The 25,258-nt window shown below is 39.0% G+C and overlaps 1 protein-coding gene across 1 annotated transcript in view; it reads left to right on the forward strand.

Moving 5' to 3' along the window:
* The first annotated feature begins 1,209 nt into the window (after positions 1–1,209).
* Positions 1,210–25,258, forward strand: part of RLF (RLF zinc finger) — an 80,616-nt gene continuing 56,567 nt past the window's right edge. Inside the window, exon 1 of the mRNA XM_065891765.1 lies at positions 1,210–1,443. Within this exon, the coding sequence (XP_065747837.1) occupies positions 1,210–1,443 (234 nt within the window). The remainder of the gene's footprint in view (positions 1,444–25,258) is intronic.

Below are 25,258 nucleotides of genomic sequence, written 5' to 3' on the forward strand. Positions count from 1 at the left end.
CCGCGGCATGTGGGATCTTCCCGGACCAGAGCTCGAACTCGTATCCCCTGCATTGGCAGGTGGATTCTTAACCATGGCGTCACCAGGGAAGTCCATGTGCATCTTTAATTTTACTAAGTATTACACATTCTTCTCCTAAATGATGTAGCAATTTATACTTCCACCAGCAGTACATAAGTTCCATTTTCCTAACTCCTAACACATGGTACTAATTTAAAATTTCTGCCAATCTGATGGGTATGAAATTATCTCTCACTGTTGTTTTAATTTGTACTTTGATAGTTACAGTAAAGTTAAATATCTTGTCATGGGTTTATTGGCCATTTGGGTTTCTTTTTTTGGTGATCTACCTCAATATCCTTTCTCTACTTTTCTATTGGATTGTTTGCTTTTTTCCTTTTGATTTTGGGAACTTCTTGGGATATTAATCCTTTGATGGCTATATATATGGTGAATATTGTCTAATCTTTGGCTTGTCGTTGTGTGCCATCTTTTAAAACTTCTGTTATTACAGAATTAACAAATTTTAATGCAGTAAAGCTAACAATATTTTGCCTTATGGTGTGTGTTTTTTGGATCTTATTTAAGAAAGTCTTCTCTATTTTGATAGCATAAAGATATTTATACTTTCTTTATTCCATCCAGCATTTAATTTTTGGATATGCTCTGAGGTAAAAATCCAATTTAACTTTTTCTTCCCCCTTTTGGAAAAAAATGTTCCAGCGCCATTTATTGAAAAGTTCACCCTTTACCTACTGACTTGTAATGCCCTATTATAAACCACGTTCCCATGGGCTAGTCTTCATTTCGGCCTCACAACCTCCACTGGCTTATTTTCTTCTACTGGGGATGCTTTCCTTTAACGCTCTTCTCAGGGCTGCATCTCTCTCGTTCTTCAGATCGCAGCTCAAATGTCATTCCTCCATATCTAGATTATATGTACAGGTATGTCCGTCTCGGGGACCCCACGACTCCAAAAGGTCTGGAAGGACTGCAGTGGACAGGAGCCACTGCTCATCTGTTGCCAGGCCGTTGCCCGGGCGGCTGTCGGGGAGGCCGCGGAGGGGAGGAACATCCCGAGTTCCAGTGACGGAATCCAGCGGGCGCCGGAGTCGCCCAGGGGTGCGTCACAGAGCGCGGTCGACCGGGGGCGGGGCCAGGTCTGAGTCACGTGGCTTGGTTGCCTACGCGCTGCTGGGCCGTGGGAAGATGGCGGACGGAAAGGGAGACGCCGCCGCCGCCGGGGCTGGGGCTGAGGCTCCGGCGGGAGTCGGAGCCGGAGACGGAACCGAGACAGAGTCCATGGCTCGGGGTCATAGCCCTGCATCTCCGGTGCCGGGAGCCTCAGGGCTGCGACCTTGTCTGTGGCAGCTGGAGACAGAGCTGAGGGAGCAGGAGGTGTCGGAGGTCTCATCTTTGAACTACTGCCGGAGCTTCTGCCAGGTGAGGGGCGGACTGGCTGGCTGAGGGTGGCAGGGCGGGGAGGCCAGGGGAAGAGGCCCCGGACCCGTTGCTGCAGCCGGGGCTGGACTGAAAGGCGCCACCTCCATGTCTTGCCGCGCCCCCGGGCCGGGAAGGCCCAGTTCGGAAGCCCGACCGCTGGCCCCCCTCAGCCACTGCCCGACTTCGGCCACCGCCAGGGCAGGTTGCGCTGGGTTAGACTGAGAGCCCGAAGGGCGCCGGCAGCTCCCTGGAAGGGCCGTGCCCTGTCGTCGTTGCCTGTCCCCCCGGCTGGTGGTTGGAGCGCCATTGCCTCTTGAGGGATTGATTGCTCGCTCGTTCCTTCCCGGAGATGCTTTTTTGAGTAGAGTGCAGATCTCCAAATTGGAAAACCTGGGTTTTCCTAAATAATCCGGAGATATATGTTGGGGCCAGAGACTTATGTTTGGAGTCAACGTCTTCTGGGCCCCTAAAAGGTATGACAGTTGGCTTTGAAAGACGTCTAGGGCTTTCTGCTTAAGGATTGTGGAGCTGGTTGGCTGTTTGGTTTTTGCTGCCTTTTTTGGGGGGGGCATCAGAGCTGTTCTTTAGCCTCTTCTATATTCCTTTGAGAATTCTGCTGCCAGAAATGAAGCTCGTGATCCTTGTAGTGGTTATTAGGCTCTTTGAGTAGAAGAGGATTGGGAAAGATGAGAAGTGTGGTCTCTTTTGGCAGTTCTGTGACCATTTCTGTGCCGTAGTAGGTCCTAAACCTATGATTACATATTTCTTGGTATGCTTAGTTTCGTTTCCAGGATCACGCCGAGATTTTTCTTTATAAATTTAAAGGTGTGCCATTATTATTTCTATGTCTGCTTGTTTGTTCTAATCAGGTTTTGGAGCCGCCCCTCTGCTTCTCACCTGGTGCACCTTAGAAAATGCAAAATAATCGTTGGCACTTGGGCTCTTAATGAGTAGTTGAGTGTGCTGAATAAATTGTGGTGTTCCACAGTTATAATTTTGAGGGACAGTTTGCTCTGTTGGTCCGGAGAAGAATCAAAAATTGACTTGATTGAATGTCTTTCTCCCTTCTCTCTGCTGAGCCAGAAGCACTTCATCTCTAAATGGGTTTTGTCCTTGCTAATCTTTTCCATACGTTGTATCACTCCAGTTTTTATGTCTACAACCGTCAGCCTTTCCCTGAACTCTGAAGTACTAAGGTGTTCTTTGCTTCTTCACTAGCAGTGAACATTCTTAGTACACATATTTACTTTACAAACTTTTACTGACTCCATAGGATGGTGCCAAACACTTTACCAAGTGCTGAGGAAACGTAAATAAGACTGCACTTACCCTTGATGAGCTTACGGTTGGGAGGCGGTAGTAGAAATAACAGTATTGTCAATGCAGTTTTGGTGATGATGGAAGAGGAGGCGTTGTAGAAATACTGGGAGAGGCCAGTTTAGATGTGGTGGCCTGGGAAGGCCCTGTGGCTGAAGGGATGAAAATGAGTCTTGAATATCGGGGAAGGGGGTGGTATTCCAGTGTCAAAGGTAGAGATGAGAAGGAAAACAGTGCTTTGGGAGAAGAGGGAGCTAATTGGACCCGGATTAGTGAGGAGGAGAGCAGAAAAACTGTTGGTTTTGGGTAAGCCTCCTAAGCTTGCGTTGTCTTCCTAGAAGAATAGCAAGAATGGATATAACCCATCAAATTGAAGCTTGTCAGAGGATAACATATATATTCTGCTTTATGCCTACTGCTGGCAGCTCTGATTTTATTTTAACTGAATTTTAATGTATTGAGTCTTAGTGATACTTAGATATGTGAGGGCACAGAAGAATTTTAAAAAGGAAGTACTTTTGTAATTTGTCTTTTTTATGAAGTTCTTTTTTTTGGCCTGAAGTTTTCCCAAAACAATGTTTTGCACTAACAAAATAAAAGGAGTATCTGTGATGGTATGTTGTAATAGAAAGCACATTGGATTGCGGGTTAGTTGGGTCCTAATTATGACTTTACCACTTACTAGCTAATAACCTGGGGCAAACTATGACTGTGAGATTGTTTTGTTTTCTGACCTTTATCTTGTAGTGCTTTATACGAACAGCAGACAGAAAGTTTATATTCAACCCTTCACAGTATTTATCACAATATTGTTGTTACATTTTCCCCATAGCCCAGATAAAATCAGTAGGGTATCCTTTCTTACCAGATTCAGAAAAGTTTTTTAAAATTTTATGATGAAGTAGGAATAATTTCACTATCCAAATTTGGTTGAATAGCTTTTGGTTTCACATTTGAAAGGCAGAATAAAATTTATTCATCTACTGATTGTGTGTGTGTGCCTGACATTGCATTAAGTGCTGGAGATAGAGCCTGCTCTGCAGGAGCACCTAATGAATGTGTAGAGAGATGTAGTTGTATTACATTATCATAAAGGCCTGACCTGTGCTCTCTGGGATGCTTAACTGCCACAAAATTATTTCCATCATGTGTTTACTTTAGAGATATTGTCTTAAGGACTTATACTGTGCCAAGTAGATCCCTCCTGCAACAGGCTGGGACCGTATTCTCTCTAGCTCTTGTAGCACTTAAAAGAAATGGCTCTGTCTTTGGAATTGCACCAAATCAAGAAATAAACTAACATATGAAAGGATAGAGAAGCTTGTTTCATTCTGGGCATGTTTTCAATTTTCAGAAGTTTGTGAAGATGATCAAAATGAAACTTCAGAAGTAATAGTTACTAAGAAAATATTTAGATGAAGTTGTAGTCCATGAAAATTTGTATTCAGTGATTATGGGGTGTGTGTGTATGTGTATGTGTGTGTGTGTGTTTTCCCCTTCCCTCAGTTCCTTTTCTGAAAACATTGTCTGCCAGACAGTCAGTGTGGATAAGATTAACTCCAGAAAACAGTCTTTCTTTGTTTTGCTGAAAAATTGATGATATCCTCTCAAATTCTTGCTATATTTTGGGAACCCAGAGTCCTGAAGTTTTCCAACTGGCTGTTGTATTTGTAACACAAATTTTGAACATTTTTTAAAAGTAGACTTCATTAATAACTTGAAATTATAGTTAGAGACTATCAAGCAGAGTAGTTTTATGAGTAAACCTTGTTTATGAGACACTTTGAGTTCTGGAACTAACAGTGACTTTGTAGACTTTTAAATGTTAAATTAGGTAAGTACTGAATATTTCATTTTCCCCTAGATTAGTGATTGAGTTCAAAGGGCCTAAATCAGATGGCATACTGGCTTTACCATTTAAACTAGCTGTGTAACCTTGGCGCATGTTATTTTCTTTAAACCTTAGTTTTCTCATTTGCAAATGGAATGATAACAGTACTTACTGTTCTCTATGTAAGTACACTGTTGTATGGACTAAATAAAACAATCTCTGTAAAAAACAATGGCCCCAGAATTATCTGAGTTATCCAGATTTTTTGGAATAAAAAGTCTTAACAGTCTTGCCCCCAGCTTACTTTTCAGCTCTTACCTAGCCTTTCCCATCACCCCAGTTCTACTGTTACTTATTCAGGAGTACTTGGAGTTCATGGATCAAACTGGGATCTCAGTTACTCCTATGATTAAAATTTTGCCTGTGAATTTCCAGGTGCATTATTTTGGAAAAGATGACCTTAATTTTCATTGGATTCTTCAAGATCCAAGACACATGTTAGGTTTTCAGTAAATATTTCCCAAGTGACTGATCTACAAAAGGATGGAATTACTCCTTTAACAAAAACTCAGCTCATTAAGCATTTTTATGTCTTTCCCTTTCATTGTGCTGTTCTATCCTTTTCTCTCATTTTCTGCATGACAAGTTTTCCTTCTCTAGGGCCCAGTGCAAATGTTACCTTGTCTGTGAAGCTTTCTTTGATTTTACTAGATAGATTTCCTCTTAGTTGTTTGTGTTCTTTTGACACTTTGCACATACCTGTGGTTTTAACTCCTTTCCTTGCTGTCACCGTCTTAGTTCAGGCTTCATAATGTCCTTTTGCAGCAACTCTTCGCTAATCTTTCTTGCCTTCTTACTGGCCTTATCAGCAATGCATTTTGATGTTCCTTTTAAATTATAAACATAATCTTGTTAGTCATTTTATTCCCTAAAATTCTTCAATGGTTTTTTCCCCAAAGGCAAGATAAAATTCACACTTATCAGCCTGACATGCAAAGTCTTTTAGGATCTGGACTTGCTCCACCCCTTACACCCAACTTTTTTTTTTTTTGTCTACCTTCATCCCAGTGTTCATCTCTCAGTCCACTTGATTAACCCCAGGGTCACCCCTTCCTCATCTGCTTATTTATCCTTTAAGACCTAACTCAAATAATAAGTTTTTTAGAGCATTTTCTGATTTCAGCAGACAGAATGAGGTGATTCTTTCACTTAGAATATGTACTCCAGTAGCATCTTGTACATCGGCATGGTACCTCAATGTTTTTGTCCATGTTCATCTCTTCTGTTGACTAGTAAGCCAACGAGTCTTTGTTGTATACCTGGTACCTAGCAATTAATACAATGCCTGGCCCACAAAACTAATCTGTTGAATGAATTATATTGTAGGAACTTCCTAATATACTCAAGAGATGAGTACTTCAAAAAAAAACACCTAATGTAAAATCTAGTATGTTAAAAGGCAGTTTTACCATAAGAAATTCCTGTAAAGGAACAGGATAGGAGATTTTGGTCCTTTCTTAGAGACAATACTTGTCAGCTTAGCTTACATTAATATAATAAATACAATAAAATACACATTTACATGTGTGGGTTGAGGACTAGTGTTGATGAAGGGAGAAAATAGGAGGCATTATATAGTATTGAGGAAGAGTTACCAGTCTAATAGGACAACAGTTTGGAGTTGTTGAGATAGGGAGGATCAGTCTTCCTAACTCTTTGAGGTTGGTGGCCGTGAAGACTCTTGAGCATTACCTCTTTCATTTATTTTTACCTTTTTCAATTATTTATTTTAAAGGGCTTTTATTTAATGCATTAGCTTTTCTTCTTGTGCTGCCTTCTCCTGGGAGATGTCTAAATAGGAACTAAATGACAGTTATAACAGCAAAAGCTAGCTTTTCAGTGTGTGTAACCAAAACATATTATTATAAATGTGACCTGTGAAGCAGTGAGAACTTTGGATGCTGTTATTTACTGTGGTACCACCCAGTCTCTTGTACTGTGGTCCCTAGTGACTTCTGTGTCTACCTGTGGATCATGCTCTTCTGAACAATGTTAATTAAAAAGTCTAGATAGAACACACCGCTTATTTCAAGACTGCAAAGGCATTGGCAAACTAAAATGTGCTTTGTTTTCATTCAGTTGTAGACATCTGTCATCTCTCCCAGAGGTCTTCTTTGACTATCTTATCTAAAACAGCACTTCCCCATCTTCTTTACACTGCTTTATATTTCTTTTAATCACTGACTCTGTCTGATATGTGTATTTGTCTGTATCCCCACCTGGAAGGTAAGCATCATGAGGGTGTTTGTTTTGTTTACCCAGTGCCTAGATAGTCCCTGGCACTTAATGGCTATTCAGTCAGTATTTATTGATCTTTTATCTCCTTCCTTCCATAAATCCCTGACTAGACTTCTTAAGAGTAACAAGCAAGACTTAGCTTATCTTTATCAAGAAATAGGAACTTTTCTTGTCAGCAGGTTTATGCTGCTTCCTAGTAGGGATCAGGTTTTATTGTTCTTTGTATCTTAATTAACTAAGAGTAGAACCTCATTTTAATTTTATTTATATTTTCTAAGAACTTCCCCTGGTTGCTTATATTCCACAAATATTTAAAGTAATGAATTTTTCAGCAAGCTTTCTTAGCCAGATTGAAGCATTTATTTTGGATATGATTGACACCATACTTTACAACCCAAACATAGATTGCAAGATGGTATAAAAAATAGATTCCTAAAACTTTCATTGCTGACATAAGCCAACATAGAAACCATATGAAAAAATAGAGGGATATTTAATTTATTGAGCATCTTTTGTGTGCCAGGCACTTGGGTAGGTGGTGGTATTTTCCTTTTACGGTAGAAAACAGACCCAGGGAAATTACGAAACTTTCCCAGGATCACACAGCTGTGGCGAAGTCTTTGACTCCAGAGCCCATGCTGTTTTTCTTATATCAGCATTTCCTAAATTATGTTTTGTTCCATGAAATATATGTATGCATAAGTACTTCTTGAAATAAGGATTATTTGTTCATATAAGTTGGGAAAATGTTGGGATAAACGTTTTTTGTTGTTGTTGTGTTTTGTTTTGTTTTTGCGGTACGTGGGCCTCTCACTGTTGTGGCCTCTCCCGTTGTGGAGCACAGGCTCCGGACGCGCAGGCCCAGCGGCCATGGCTCACGGGCCCAGCCGCTCCGCGGCATGTGGGATCTTCCCGGACCAGGACACGAGCCCGTGTCCCGTGCATCGGCAGGCGGACTCTCAACCATTGCGCCACCAGGGAAGCCCAATGTTGTTGTTTTTTAATTAATTAATTTATTTTTGGCTGCTTTGGATCCATGTTGCTGCACACGGTCCCCCTCTAGCTGCGGTGTCTTTGCCGCAGTGCGTGGGCCTCTCAGTGCGGTGGCTTCTCCCGTTACGGAGCACGGGCTCCAGGCAAGTGGGCTCATAGTCGTGGCTCGCGGGCTCTAGAGCGCAGGCTCAGTCAGTAGTTGTGGTGCACGGGCCCAGCTGCTCTGCGGCATGTGGGATCTTCCGGGACCAGGAACCGAACCCGTGTCCCCTGCTTTACCAGGCGGACTCTCAACCACTGCGCCACCAGAGCAGTCCCTAAACATTTTTTTAATATGACACATTGTGACTCTTCTAGAGAGACATTTAAATATTGTACAACATTTGCCAAAATTAAGGTGTCTGAAACATTTAACATTTGGGAGATTGGGATTGACACATATACACTATTTATACTATGTATAAAATAGATAACTAATGAGAACATACTGTATAGCCCAGGGAACTCTACTTAATGTACTGTGGTGATCTAAATGGGAAGGAAATCCAAAAAAGAAGGGATATGTGTATATGTATAGCTGATTCATTTTGCTGTACAGTGGAAACTAACACAACATTGTAAAGCAACTATACTCCAATAAAAATTAATTTAAAAAAATAAATGAAACATTTTGCCATGTTCTAAACCTTATGTCAGCCCCCAAATCACATGCTTTACTTTCATTATAGTAAAGCAAATTAGTGTGGTGAAGAGTTGATTGCTTTATGTTTCTGCACACCACCAAGTTTTGATTTCCTGTTGTTAGCCTAAACATGACTGTGAGCTTTTTTTTTTTCCTTTTTGACTGCATTGGGTCTTTGTTGCTGCGCTTGGACTTTCTCTAGTTGCGGCGAGCAGAGGCTACTCTTTGTTGCAGTGTGCGAGCTTCTCATTGCGGTGGCTTCTCTTGTTGTGGAGCACAGGCTCTAGGCGCGTGGGCTTCAGTAGTTGTGGTGTGTGGGCTCAGTAGTTGTGGCACGCGGGCTCAGTAGTTGCAGCTCATGGGCTCTAGAGTGCAGGCTCAGTAGTCGTGGCGCACGGGCTTAGTTGCCCTGTGGCATGTGGGATCTTCCTTGACCAGGGATCGAACCCGTGTCTCCTGCATTGGCAGGTGGATTCTTAACCACTCTGCCACCAGGGAAGTCCTGACTGTGAGCTTTTTATAAAAACAATTTCCCTCCAAAGTTTTCGCAGGTGTTAGATTATACTTATTGTCCCAAATGAAAAATATTTTAATGTATTATAATTTTTTGGAAGTTGAGAATGAATTACATTTCAGACATATTTTGAGTTCAAGTTTATTTATTCATCTAGGTTTACCTATATTTCTGCACATAGCAAGCTTGGGAACTACTGATGTATTTGTCTTTTCTCCTCACTTTTGTGCTGCGCCTGATTTCGCTAATGTGTTTTTTAGAGGACTTTTCTTATTCTTTTTGGGGGGATCTAGTAGCTTATTGTGCTGACATTTGATCTCATTGTATTTTTACTCCCAAAGAAATAATCTGAGTGTGTCACATTAGCCAGCACAGTAATGCCTTCTAATATGGACACTTATAAGAATTATTACCAGATAGGATAGAATGAATGACTTAGCTTGGGAATTGTATTTTTATGATATATGGTTGTGTAAAACAGGCATATTTTAATTTGGGATTTCATTTTCTTTTTTCCATATGTATGTTTAAAATATATAAGGTATCCTGGGCTTCCCTGGTGGCACAGTGGTTGAGAGTCCGCCTGCCAATGCAGGGGACACGGGTTCGTGCCCTGGTCTGGGAAGATCCCACATACTGTGGAGCGGCTAGGCCCGTGAGCCATGGCCGCTGAGCCTGCGCGTCCAGAGCCTGTACTCCACAACGGGAGAGGCCACAACAGTGAGTGGCCCGCGTACCGCCAAAAAAAAAAAAAAAAAAAAATATATATATATATATATAAAAGGTATCTTAAAGAAATAAAACTAATTATATATAGTTTTTGTTTTTTGTGACTCCAAACTGATACATGCACATTCTAGAAGCTTAAGACAAGATGTATAAATGCATAAAGTAAAAAGTGAAATACCATGTAGCCTCACTGTTAATAACTTGATGTATTATTCTGATTTTTGGAAAAGCACATATAGTATATGTGTCTATATAAATATTAAAAATTTTAGTTGCCCAAGCAACTCATGAACACATTCTAATTGTAAAAACTTAGAATAACGTAAAAGAAGAGAAAGTTAAGATGAAAACTACCATATACTCCCTATACTTCAGTACTACGTTTTCTTAGGTTAACAGTTTGGGAATGTATACTTACAGAATTTTTCCATATGATATGTATTATTTTTAGAAAAATAGTGTCAAGTTTATATACTAAAACTTGCTTATTTCATTTAATATATTGTAGATACCTTTTCATATGGAACACACATATTAACTACATTAAAAAAACTGCATAGTATTCCATTGAAAACTGCATTGATTTTATTTTTATTTTTTAATTAGTTTATTTTTGGCTGCGTTGGGTCTTTATTGCTGTGCATGGGTCTTTCTCTAGTTGCGGTGAGCGGGGGCTACTCTTCATCGCTGTGCGTGGGCTTCTCATTGCGGTGGCTTTTCTTGTTGTGGAGCGTGGGCTCTAGGTTCATGGGCTTCAGTAGTTGTGGCTCACGGGCTCTAGAGCTCAGGCTCAGTAGTTGTGGCTCACGGGCTTAGTTTCTCCACGGCATGTGGGATCTTCCTGGATCAGGGCTTGAACCCATGTCCCCTGCATTGGCAGGCGGATTCTTAACCACTGTGCCACCAGGGAAGTCCAAAACTGCATTGATTTTAAATTATGCAAGTAGCAAAACCTTCAACACTCTTTTTTTTTTTTCTAATTTATATTTATTTATTTATTTGGCTGCGTTGGGTCTTCGCTGCTGCGTGCAGGCTTTCTCTAGTTGCAGTGAGCAGGGCCTGCTCTTCATTGCAGTGCGCAGGCTTCTCATTGTTGTGGCTTCTCTTGCTGTGGAGCATGGGCTCTAGGTGTGCAGGCTTCAGTAGTTGTGGCTCATGGGCTGTAGAGCGCAGGCTCAGTAGTTGTGGCACATGTGCTTAGTTGTTCCGCGGCATGTGGGATCTTCCCGGACCAGGGCTCGAACCTATGTCCTGTGTACTGGCAGGCGGACTCTTAACCACTGTGCCATCAGGGAAGTCCCAAAACCTTCAAAAATCTTAATTAAAAATTTTTTTAAACTGTAAAAGCTATGCTCAAGGCAGAATATATGAAGCTACAGAAAGGTTTTAGGAAAAAGTAGAAGCCCTTTCTTGCCTTCAGTTCCTCCAGTCACTCCCCACAGCAGTTAACGGTGTCTTATGTGTTCTTAAAAATTAAAATGCACACTCTTCTGCAATTTACATTTTAATTAACTTTTGAAAAGAGTTATTATTTTTTTAATTTATTTTTGGCTGCATCGAGTCATAGTTGTAGCACTTGGGATCTTCCTTGAGGCATGCGGGATCTTTTGTTGCGGCACATGGGCTCTTCGTTGTAGTGCACAAGCTTCTCTCTAGTTGTGGTGTGCGGGTTTTCTTTTCTCTGGTTGTGGCGCACAGTCTCCAGGGCGCATGGGCTCTGTAGTTTGCAGCACACAGGCTCTAGTTGAGGCACACGAGCTCGGTAGTTGTGGCGCACGGGCTTAGTTGCCCCGCGGCATGTGGGATCTTAGCTCCCTGACTAGGGATAGAACTCGCATCCCCTGCATTGATTGTAAGGCGGATTCTTTATCACTGGACCATTAGGGAAGTCCCTACATTTTGATTTAATATACTGAGGACAACTTTCTGTATCAGTGCATGTTGAACATTACCATAATTAAATAATTTGTATTCTTTTTTGTTGTTACCGCAAATAATGTTGACCTGAACAACCTTAAACATTAAGCATTAGTTATTTATATCCATAGCATAAATTCCTGGCATTGACATTACAGTACTGGACTAAAGAGAATGTTTTTTTAAAATTTTGATACATACTGGCCTACGAGAAGTTGAGTATGTACTTCCACCAATAGTGTTATGGAGTCCCTGTTTCACTATATCCTTGCCAACCCTGGTATTACTAAACTTTTTAATATTTGCCCATCTGATAGTGGCAGATAATTGCTATCACACTATTAATTTGTATTTTAACAGCGTTAAAAAATTTATATATTCATTTATTTTGGCTGCGCCGGGTCTTAGTTGTGGCACACGGGATCTTCGTTGTGGCATGCAGGATCTTTAGTTGTGGCATGTTGGCTTCGTAGTTGCGGCATGCATGCGGGATCTAGTTCCCCAACCAGGAATTGAACCTGGACCCCTGCATTGGGAGCACGGAGTCTTACCCATTGGACCACCAGGGAAGTCCTTGTTATTTTTTCATGTGTATTAGATATTTACTTTTTTTTTCCTGTGAGGTTTGTCTTTACCTTTTTTTAAAAAACATACTTCTGTTTTAAAATGTTATTATTTAAAAGTCATTAAAATTTGGTTGTGTCTAATCATCGAGTGTGACCTTGTAATCTTAAGATTCCATGCTGCTTTGAGGTTCTCAAGAAGCAGAACATACTACAGAGAGTTAGTTGCAGCCTAACCTGAGGCCATCAGAATGTATCATACAATTTAGTGATTGTTGTTGTGAGAGATTTGTCAGTGTACTTATTTCCAACAAACATTTATCGATCATTACTACTTTGGGGAGATTTGGGAATCTTTGGGAAGACTGAGTCATAGCTGAATAAATGGAAAGACCCTAGTGCATTACATTAGCTAACTTTTTCTTATGTTGTTATCTTTATATGTTTTCAGATAAAATGTCACTGAATGGCTGTATTACCTTGCACCAAATCAGTTTGTTATGGGGCCTCAAATTGCTGCTTAAATAAGATGACCTTTTAGGTGTGATTCTCCTCTAAAACTACATAAGTCTATTGGGAAACATTTGCTAAGGATTATTTTCTAAGTCATCTCCAAACATTTGCCTTGTGTATCCTTATTGAAATAAATAAATTTTAAATGTTCTATTTATGCAGTACCAATATATAAATTACAAGCAAACACAGAAGTATAAAAGGGATGAGACTTTTAAAACTAATTTAAATAAAAGTTTCAATATTATATTTCTGCCCCTTGATGGGTTATCATTTACACCTTTAGGGTACATGCCCATCCCAGTGGAAACGACTCTACTAATTGGAGCTGAAATTATTTGTTTACATTAGTTGTTATGCTCACTATCCTTATTTGACTCTTTCCTTCATAATGAAAGCTTGATTTTGGTAAATGAAAATGTTAAACCTAGAGCAAATTATCCAATGAAGTTCTAACAGTAAATGTGGGTAAAACATCATGTTTCGTCAATATTATGTTTTATTGTCTTATGAAATGGAGAACATATACAATAGAAAGTACATTTTAAGTTTGAAGTTAAGAGGTTTTGGTTTAAATCCTCATTCCAACACTTTTGTGATCTTACACCTTGCCGTGAGTCTATATTCTTGTCTATAAAATTGGGGGTTAATAGACAGCCACCCCGTAGGTGGTTGTGAGGATCAAATGGGACAATATTACAGTACCCTTAGCATAGTTTTTGGTAGTAGCAGATAGGTACCCAGCGTGTCTGTTTCTTTATTTCGTTTCTATACTGAATGTTGTTTTTGGTTTTTTTTGGTTTTTTTTTTTCCGGTACACAGGCCTCTCACTGCTGTGGCCTCTCCCTCTGCGGACGCACAGGCCCAGCGGCCATGGCTCACCGGCCCAGCCGCTCCACGGCATGTGGGATCTTCCCGGACCGGGGCACGAACCTGTGTCCCCTGCATCGGCAGGCAGACTCTCAAAGAAGTATTTCACGTAGCGTGGTTTTTCTCCATTTTCCTGTCAATGTAGAGCTCACTGAAAGAAAAAGTTACCTAAATGCTTTCAGAGCATTTGCTAACATAGTTTTAGATTCAGAGAGCCTATGATGAGTTTTGTAGACTGGAAGTGTAATTTACAGTAACTTTCTATTACATTGAAGCAATATGGATGCCTTTTGGGGTTTATAGTAGGTATAATGCGTTTGACGTGTTGCAACTAATAGATCATTCTATATGAAATATTTTTTATTCATTTGGCTGTTGGCTTTAACTTGGTTTATTGTTTGGCATTTAAATTATGTGTTTCATTTTATTGAAACGTGCATATATCAAAAGTGATTTGACTTTGTAACATGGATTTGAGTTCTTGGGAAAAAGTTGGCCATGTTTTCATAAAATTGTAGAATCTTATGTTTGGGGGAAGAACTTTGGAGGTTTTCTGCCCCATTCCCTTTCCAGCTTAAAACTTGTAAGTTAGAAACTCCCTCTCAGTCGAGGATGTTAGCTGAGGATCAGAATAATTATATCAATATTGTGTGATATTATATAACAGCTGTAATATCAATAAAGTTCTGAACTTTGACATATCTATTTACTATCAAGCAAAATTGATTATCATTGTAATCTGATGTGAGCACCTTTCTAAAAAATAATGTGATCTTAAGCATTTTCTTTTTAAAACTCCCACAAGTGCAGTTTGGTCAATATTATGCTGCTCTCCTCCTTTACAGGGTTTGAAGGAAGCAGTGAGAATTTGGGAGTTCAATCTACTTAGTTGAATTTGTTTTAGTATACAGGCATATTTCATGCTAATCAAAGATATGTATCAGAAAAATTGTCTTAATCGAACTTCAAAAATAAGTTAGCATATCCTTTAATAATTGGGCAAAGAATCAAAAGCAAATAATTACAAAATACCTGTTATGTGCTACTTGGGGTTCTGGTCTGCAGTGAGCTTATTGTCTAGTGGAGAAGATAAATATTAAGCAGTTTTTCCTGTTACATATGCTTATTGGTACAAAAGTGCAGTAGTCAGTGTTTGACGGTTATATGTATTTATCTACCTTCCAACTAGTTTGTCCTTAGGTAACACGAACATAAGCAAAACAATTCCCTTGCTTAACTATTACATAATAATTTTTAGGTCTAACATAAATGGTTTTGAGTAAGCAACGTTATTGCTCTTTCCAATTGGTATAGATTATAAAGAAATGATTTTCCGTGCCACTTTTCTATAATCGGCTTCATTAGTGTTTGTTGCCAAACTGAAAATTTGAAGCAAGTGTATGGTTAAGAAGGGAAGACCCTACTAGTTTAAGGGAGAGCAGGAATGCCAGGAATCCATCTTGGACTAGATGAGGGCTTTTATAAGATATTTTAGATTTGGAAATGCCAAAAAATAAGTACCCTTTGAACACCCCAGAGCCATAAAACATTTGAGCACAGGAGATTATTACAAAGAATTAGAAAGCTTTTGTTTATGTATATAAGGCATATGTACCAAATTTTATTTATTGGGGTTATTTGGCGATAGAGAGTAGGGGTAGAATTAGATGGCACTGGGGTGATCTTTCACTTCTTTGTTGCATAGAAAATTTTAAAGTGGTGGAATTATGAGTGGATTTTCCCTTTTTGGTGTATTTCAGTATGTTTCAAATAAAATTTAAACAGGCAAAAAGGTAGTACTATATGTCTTGGTATGAAAGGGTATCCAAGATCTGTTGTTTTAGAAACAGAAAACTATATAGTATCCCATTTTATAAAGCAATGATGTATAGAAAAAGTTTTGAAAGACAGTTAAAGTGTTATCATTTGTTGCATTTCAGTGAAGAATAAGTGGGACATTCACTTTATGTTTCTTGTGTTTTTGTACGGCTTATACTTATATATTACCCTTTTAAATTAATTTTCATTTTATCAACTATTGTTTCAGTACTTGTCTTTGCTTCTTTCCTTTGTTAGATACTGTTTCCTAGTCCTCCTGTCTTTGTCTTGTTTTACTCCCCTATTTGGGGTGTGAGGAGTTACCCTCCAGTAGCTTCCTGAGGAGGTTTCCCCTCTCTTTTGTGTTAGTTAGGCTGGGTGTAGGAATCTAGGTTGAAAATCAGTTTTGCTCAGAACTTTGAATGGTATGTTACTTTTCAAAAAATCAAATATTTCCAACATACAGGTAGTAAAGTGCATACTAAAATGAACACAGCCTAAGAAATAAAATAATTGAAGCTACCTATGTACCCTGTTACAGACATCATCTCCCTCCCACCATCATCCTGATTTTGCTATTTAATCTCTCCTCCATCTCTTTACTTTGTATTTGTGTATTTTAATATAATGTGTAATATTATTTATTATATTTTCCAGCTTTGCTTAAATGATGTACTGTATGTATTCTGAAGCTTTTTGAATTCAGCATAATGTTTCTAAGGTGTATCTAGTATGTATGTATACTTTTTGGTATGTATAGTCTTGATACTTTCATTTTTCACTGGTGTGTAGTATTTCATTATGTAAATATATCACAGTTCATTTGTCCATTCTTTTACTGATGGATTTAGAGGCATTTACATTAACTGCTGGGGTAGATATCTTTTCCTTATATGTTTATACATGGGTGCAAGAATTTCTTTTAGGGTATATGCTTACAGTGGAATTGCTAGCTTCATATATAAGCCTATCTTCAACTATAATAAATACTGCCAAGTTACTCTCCAAAGTATTTGTAGCAGTTTATGCAGTTACCAGTGTATGAATGTTACCATTGCCCTTCATTCTTGCCAATACTTTGTATAGTCAACAGTTTAATTGTAGCCGTTCTGATGGATAGACTGTGGTATCTCATTGTGGTTTTAATTTTTTTTTCTGTTTACTTGTGAGGAGTTGCTTATCTTTTTGGTTATATTTATTGCTATTCAGATTTCCTCTTTTCTGAATTACTTTTTCCTATTTTTTGCTCATTTTTAATTTGGATTTTCTTAACAGTTTTTATGAAATTATATTCTAGATACGAATTTTTTGTTGGTCATTACTTTGGAATTATCTTTTCTTCTGTTTATCTTTTCACTTTTTATATCATTTTTAAGGTAATTTTTAAACTTTTTTTTAACATTTCATTTATTTATTTTTGGCTGCATTGGTCTTAATTGCTGCACGCGGGCTTTCTCTAGTTTGGCGAGTGGGGGCTATTCATTGCAATGCAGTGACTTCCCTTGTGGAGCACGGGCTCTAGGCATGTGGGCTTCAGTAGTTGTAGCACGCAGGCTCAGGAGTTGTGACTCGTGGGCTTAGTTGCTCCCGGCGTGTGGGATCTTCCCAGACCAGGGCTTGAACCCGTGTCCCCTGCATTGGCAGGAGGATTCTTAACCACTGTGCCACCAGGGAAGTCCCTTATATTATTTTTATGCACAGAATTTTTACACTTTATTGCAGTAAAAATAGTAAATCTGACAATTGAAATGTAAAATTTATTTAAATTCCTTTTATGATTTTGTGCATTTTGTGGAGCATTGTGTTTTTTTAAAAAAGCTTTATTGAGGTATAATTGACATACAGTAGACTGCTCATATTTAAAATGAACAATTTGATAAGCTTTGGCATATCTGTATACCCATGAAACCACAATCAAGATAACAAATATATCCGTCACTCCTAGAACTTTCTTTCTACTCCCATTGTATTTCCTCTTTCTTACTTTCCTCCCGTACATAACCATAACATCCTCACTCAGCTATGCTGCTGTCTCTATATATAGATTATATTGCATTTTTAGAATTTTACATAAATAAACCTGTAAGTCTCTTTTTGGTTTCTTGCAGTATAATTATTTTGAAATTCTTTTATGTTGTTGTATATATTAATAATTAATTCCTTTCATTGCTGAGTATTCATTCTATGGCTTTATCATGATTTGTTTATTCACCTGTTGGTATATTTGGCTTGTTTCCAGTTTTTAGCTAATACAGACAAAGCTGCTATGAACATTCATGTGTAAGTCTTTGTGTGAACAAACGCCTTCTCTTTCTCTTGGGTAAATAACTGGAATGGCTGGGTCACATGTCAGGTTTTTGAGAGTAGTTGTATCATTTTACATTCCTACCAACAATGTATGAGAGTTCTAGTTTTCCACCTCCTGATCAGCACTTGGTGTGGCCAGTCTTTTTAGCTTTAGCCATTTTAAAATTAGTGGCAGCTCATTGTGGTTCTCATTTGCCTTTCCCTAATGACTTCTGTTGAGTATCTTTTCATGTGCTTAGTTACCAACCATGTATCTTCTTTGGGAATGTATCTTTTCAACTCTTGCTCATTTGAAAGAATTGGATTGTCTCTTTTCTTACTGTTGAGTTTTGAGGGGTGTATATGTGTGTGTTTCTGGACCCAAGTCCTTTATGCAATATATTTTTCTTTTTTTTCCTTCTTTAAATGTTGTGACTTAGGTGGCAAAAGGTAGACAGATTGGGGATGGTGATTTGTATCACTTTTAAGTTACACACATTCTGCCTCTGGTTCACTTGGGATCTCTGGAGGGAACACTCTTGGCTGTGACACAGATTCCATTGTGTTGATGTGGGCATGGAGAAAGCCTGAGGTGCTCTCTACCAGCTTAGAAGGAGCAGATCATGACAAGGATGAACTGAGGCAGAACAACATGGTGGCAGACACACATTGTGGACAGAACTGTTCTAAACTCATGAGAGACACTATCAAGAACTTCAGGGAAAAACTGGGTGAGACATTAACAGGAACGAAATGTCCCGCATTACTAGATGGGCATAAGAGCAGCCAAGCCATGGCTTGCTTGTTGGCATGTATTCTCCTAGGCTGTGGTTTGTCTTTTTATTCTCTTAACAGTGTCTTTTGAAGGACACAAGTTCTTAATTTTGATAAAGGTCAGTTTATTAACTTGTTCTTTTATTTATTTTTATTAATTTTATTTATTTCTGGCTGTGTTGGGTCTTCGTTGCTGTGTGCGGGCTTTCTCTAGTTGTGGTGAGCAGGGGCTACTCTTTGTTGCGGTGCACAGGCTTCTCATTGAGGTGGCTTCCCTTGTAGCAGAGCACGGGCTCTAGGGCGTGCGGGCTTCAGTAGTTGTGGCTCGTGGGCCCTAGAGCACAGGCTCAGTAATTGTGGCGCACGGACTTAGTTGCTCTGCGGCATGTGGGATCTTCCCGTACCAGGGCTCGAACCCGTGTCTCCTGCATTGGCAGGCCTATTCTTAAGCACTGAGCTACCAGGGAAGCCCAACTTGTTCTTTTATTGATTGTATTTTTCATGTTATGTCTGAGAAATCTGCCTAACCCAAGAGCACAAAGGTTTTCTATGTTCTCTTCTATAAATGTTACTGTTTTAGGTTTTACATTTAGATCTATGATCCATTTGGAGTTAATTTTTGTGTATTGTGTGAGTGATGGATGGAAGTCCTTTTTCTAAAAATATGAACATCTCAATGTTCCAGAATCATTTGTTGAAAAGACTGCTTTCCCATTGAATTGAGAAATTGCCTTTGCGCTTTGCTGAAAATCAATTAGCCATATGTATGTAGGTCTGTTTCTGGACTTTATTCTGTTCTGTTGATCTATTTGTATACCCTGATGCCATTACCACACTCTTGTGTTGCTTTTTTCAAACAGAAAATACAATGTTATGAAAGCTATATTACACATAGAGACAGGAAGTAGAATGGTGATTGCCAGGGGCTGGAGGGAAGGGGAAATGGGGAGTTATTGTTTAATGGGTCAGTTTCAGTTTTGCAAGATGAAACAAGTTCTGTGGATGGATGTTGGTGATGGTAGCACGGCAGTGTAAATATACTTAATGTCACAGAACTGTACACTTAAAAAAATGGTTAAGGTAGTAAGTTTTGTTACGTGTATTTTGCCACAGTTTTTTAAGCTGTATTGTGCAATGTCTGGTGCAAAATGAGTACTCAGTCATTTCAGTTAAGTGATTTTTAAAAATCAAGACCCAGAGAGGTTAGCTGGCAAATGATGGGGGTAGAGGTTTGAATCCACAGCCGAAAGGCATGTTATTTCACTCTATTACACAACTGCCTCAGAATTGTGATCCTCTTCTCCAGTGTGATAAAGCTTGGATTTAAAAATCTCAAGATTTAAAAGGTATTCTAGATCAGTCTCTTTAGTACTAGTGACTTACTGAAACAGAAATGTGGGGTATTTGAATTTATCCTTCTCTTTCCCCAGTCTTCCTAATCATGCTTATGCACTTCTGTTTCTTGAAAATTGCTCTTCTTAAATCTTAAGACATAAAGTTTACTTTTTTGGGTATTTTTTTATATTGTAGTAAAGTATGCATAATATAAAAATTTTCACTTTAGCTATTTTTAAGCATCAGTTCACAGTGGCATTAAGTATGTTATGTTGTTATGCAACTATCACCACCATTCATCTTCAGAACATTTTCATCTTCCCACACTGAACCTCTGAACTCACCAGACATTAATCCCCCATTCGTCCCTCTCCCCTGCCTCTGGTAACCACCATTCTGCTTTCTGCCTCTATGAATTTGACTATGGTGTATTTTTATAAGTGGAAACCTATGTCTCTTCGTGACTTGCTTATTTCACTTAGCGTAATAGCTTTAAGATTCATCGAGATTGTAGCATGTGTCAAATTTCCTTTCTTTTTAAGGCTGAATAATATGCCACTGTTTATATACCACAATTTGTTCATCCACCCCTTGATGGATTCTTGGATTGCATCCACCTATTGTAAGTAATGCTGCTATGAACATGGGAACAAATAGCTCTTCAGGTCACTGCTTTCAGTTCTTTTGGGTGTATATCCAGAAGTGAAATTACTAGATCATATGGTAATTCTGTTTAATTTTTGGAGAAACCATCATACATTTTGCACAGTGGCTGAACCATTTTACATTCCCACCAGCAATGCACAGGGGTTCCAAATTCTCCACATTTTTGCGAACAATTGTTATTTTCTGTTTGTTTTTGATAATAACTATCCTAATGAGTGTGAAATGGTATCTCACTGTGATTTTGATTTGCATTTCCTACTTACTGATGTTGAACATTTTTTCATGTGCTTATTGGCCATTTGTGTATCTTCTTTGGAGAAATGTCTAAGTCCTTTGCCCATTATTAATTGGGTTTTGTTGTTGTTGAGTTTTAAAGCTTTATATATTTTGGATATTAATCCATTAACAGATGACTTGCAGATATTTTCACCTGTTTTGCAGGTTTTCTTTTTACCACATGGATAGTATCCAAATTTCGGGGTACAAAAGTTTTTAATTTTGATACAGCTCAGTTTATCTGCTTATACTTTTGTTACGTGTGCTCTCAGTATCATGACTAAGAAATCATTTCCAAGTCCAATATCATGAAGCTTTTCCACTGTTTTCTTCCAAGCGTTTTATGATTTTTAGCTCTTAGATCTATTTTTTCCTTTTTTCTTTTCTTTTTTTAATTGAAGTGTAGTTGATTTACAATATTGTGTTAGCTTCAGGTGTACAGCAAAATTATTGTTATACATATATTTTTCAGATTATTTTCCATTATAGGTTATTACAAGATATTGCATATAGTTTCCTGTGATATACAGTAAATCCTTGCTGCTTATCTGTTTTTTTTTTTTTGTTTTTTAATTTATTTATTTTTGGCTGCATTGGGTCTTCGTTGCGGTGCGCAGGCTTCTTATTGCGGTGGCTTCTCTTGTTGTGGAGCCCGGGCTCTAAGCGCATGGGCTTCAGTAGTTGTGGCTCGCAGGGTCTAGAGTGCAGGCTTAGTAGTTGTGGCGCACAGGCTTACTCGCCTCGCGGCATGTGGGATCTTCCTGGACCAGGGCTCGAACCAGTGTCCCCTGCATTGGCAGGCGGATTCTTAACCACTGTGCCACCAGGGAAGCCCTGCTTATCTGTTTTATATGTAGCAGTTTGTATCTGTTAATCCCATAGTACTCCTAATTTATCCCCCGCTTCCCCTTTGGTAACCATAAGTTTGTTTTCTGTGATTGTTTCGTATATAGATTCATTTTTATTATTTTTTAGATTCCCCATATAAGTGATATCATGTGATATTTGTCTTTCTCTGTCTGACTGACTTCATTTAGTATGATATTCTCTAGGTCCATCCATGTTGCTGCAAATGGCAATATTTCATTCTATTTTATGACTGTAATATTCTATTGTGTGGTGTGTGTGTGTGTGTGTATGTGTACACACACACACACCACATCTTTTTTTTAAATTTTTATTTATTTATTTATCTATTTTTGGCTGTGTTGGGTCTTCGTTGCTGCACACGGGCTTTCTCCAGTTGCAGCGAGTGGGGGCTACTCCCTGTTTCAGTGCACGGGCTTCTCATTGCAGTGGCTTCCCCCATTGCGGAGCACAGGCTCTAGGCACATGGGTCTCAGCAGTTGCAACACGTGGGCTCAGTAGTTGTGGCTCACAGGCTCTAGAGCACAGTCTCAGTAGATGTGGCACACGAGCCCAGTCGCTCCGCGGCCTGTGGGATCTTCCCGGGCCAGGGATCAAACCTGTGTCCCCCGCATCGGCAGGCAGACTCTCAATCACTGCTCCACCGGGGAAGCCCTCATACCACATCTTCTTAAGCCAGTTGTCTCTTGGTGGGCGCTTGGGTTGTTTCCATCTTGGGTATTGTGAATAATGCTGCTATGAACATTGGGGTACATGTATCTTTTCAAATCAGAGTTTTTGTCTTTTCAGGATATATGCCCAGAGGTGGAATTGCTGGATGATATGGTAGCTTTATTTTCAGTTTTTAAAGGAATCTTCACGCTTTTTTCCATAGTGGCCGCACCAGTTTACGTTCCCACCAACAGTGTAGTAGGGTTCCTTTTTCTCCACGTTCTGTCCAGCATTTGTTATTTGTAGACTTTTTGATGATAGCCATTCTGACTGATGTGAGGTGATATCTCATTGTGGTTTTGATTTGCATTTCTCTGATAATTAGTGATGTTGAGTATCTTTTCATGTGCCTGTTGGTCATCTGTGTGTCTTTTTGGAGAGATGTCTGTTGAGGTCTTCTGCCCATTGTTTGATTGGGTTGTTTGGTTTTTTGATACTGAGTTGTAGGAGTTGTTGGTATATTTTGGATATTAACCCCTTGTCAGTCACATCATTTGCAAATATTTTCTCCTGTTCCATAGGTTGTCTTTTCGTTTTGTTGATGGTTTTGTTTGCTGTGCAAAAGTTTTTAAGTTTCATTAGGTCCCATTTGTTTATTTTTGCTTTTATTTCTTTTGGCTTTGCAGTCTGATCTTAGATCTATTTTGAGCTAATTTATGGTATAAGGTAAGAGTCTAATTCTTTTGCATATGGATATTCAATTTTCCCAACACCGTTTGTTGAAAAGACTGTCCTTTCCCCCACTGAATGGTCTTGGCACCCTGGAAAATCATTTGACCATATATGCGAGGGTTTATTTCTGGACTCCTCTATTTCATTGGTCTGTGTGTCTGTCTTTACTTGAGTACACACTGCTTTGATTACTGTAGCTTTGTAGTAAATTTTGAAATCAGAAAGTATCAGATTTACAACTTCATTCTTCTTTTTCAAGTTTGTTTTGGCAGTTCAAGGTCCCTTGAGATTCTATGTTAATTTTAGGATGGATTTTCTATTTCTACCCCCCCCCAAAAAAAGTCACTGGGATTTTGTTAGGGATTGCATTGAATCTGTGGGTTCCTTTGTATAATATTGACATCTTAACAATATTGTATTTCAATCCATGGACATTTTCATGACATGTCTTGCCATTTATTTGTGTCTTCTTTAATATCTCTCTTCAAGTTTTTTTAATATATAAATTTATTTATTGATTGATTGCTGCTGCACTGGGTCTTCGTGGCTGTGCGCGGGCTTTCTCTAGTTGCTGTGAGCGGGGGCTACTCTTCATTGTGGTGTGCTGGCTTCTTCTTGCAGTGGCTTCTGTTGTTGTGGAGCACACGCTCTAGGCACGCGGGCTTCAGTAGTTGTGGCACTCAGGCTCAGTAGTTGTGGCTCATGGACTCTAGAGCGCAGGCTCAGTAGTTGTGGCGCATGGGCTTAGTTGCTTCGCGGCATGTGGGATCTTCCCGGACCAGAGCTCGAACCCGTGTCCCCTGCATTGGCAGGCGGATTCTTAACCACTGTGCCACCAGGGAAGCCCTCTCATCAAGTTCTAATAGTTTTCAGTGTGAAAGTCTTTCACTTCCTTGGTTTATTCCTGTTTTTTTGATGTGATTGTAAATGGAATAGTTAACGTCCTTTTCAGATTATTTATTGTTAGTGTATAAAACCACAACTGAGGGAATTCCCTGGCAGTCCAGTTGTTAGGACTGTGTGGTTTCACTGCTGTGGGCCCGGGTTTGATCCCTGGTTGTGGAACTAAGATCCTGCAAGCTGTGCAGCATGGCCAAGAACAAAAAACACAACTGGTTTTTGTATGTTGATTTTGTATCCTGCAACTTTGCTGAACTTGTTTATATGAATAGGTATTTTGGTGTGGAATATTTAATATATGTAAAATCATGTCATCTGCAAACAGTGATACTGTATTTTTCTTTCCAATTTGGATGCCTTTTATTTCTTTTTCTTGCCTAATTGCTCTCACTAGGACTTCCAGTACTGTATTGAATAGAAGTGGTGAATGTGGATATCCTTCTTCCTGACCTTAAAGGAAAAGCTTTTATTCTTTCACCATTGAGTATAATGTTAGGGTTTTTCATTCGTGGTCTATATTATATGGAGGTAATTTTCTTCTACTCCTAGTTTGTTGAGTGTTTTTTTTTTTAATCATGCATGAAAGATTGTTGAATTTTTCAAACACTCTTCATCAGTGGAGGTGATCATGTGAGGTATTTTCCCTTCATGCTCTTAACGTGGTGTAGTGCACTAATTGATTTTTATATGCTTTACCATCCTTGCATTCCAGGAATAAATCCCACTTGGTCATAGTGTATAATCCATTTTAATATGCCATTGAATTCAGTTTGCTAGTATTTTGTTGATGATTTTTGTATCAGTGTTCATAAGGCCTATGGATCTGTAGTTTTCTTTACTTGTAGTCTTTGTCTGGCTTTTGTATCAAGGTAATGCTGGCCTCATAGAATGAGTTAGGATGTATTACCTCTTCAGTTTTTTGGGAAGATTAACTGTTGATGCTGTTCTCATCCAAGCTCTCTTCCTTACTGTTATTGATAACTGAAATGAAGATACCATATGGGTGCTGTAAAGGAAACATGAAAATTTTTATTCAACCACAGTAGTAATGAAAAGATGATAAATTGAGTAAACAAAAATAATGTATTTCCCTTATCCAGTTGACCCTCAAAAAGTTGTATTTAGGTTGTAATGTACAATAATTGTGACAGTTCCTCAGTCTGTTACTATCTTACATAAATAATAGGAATGTAAATTGGAACAAATTTTCTGGTGCAGAATTTGGCACTATGTAAAGTCTTAAAGAATTATGCATCCTTTGACCCAGCAATTCCATTTATAGA

The sequence above is a fragment of the Phocoena phocoena genome, chromosome 1 (assembly GCF_963924675.1).
Source record: "Phocoena phocoena chromosome 1, mPhoPho1.1, whole genome shotgun sequence".
NCBI lineage: Eukaryota > Metazoa > Chordata > Mammalia > Artiodactyla > Phocoenidae > Phocoena > Phocoena phocoena.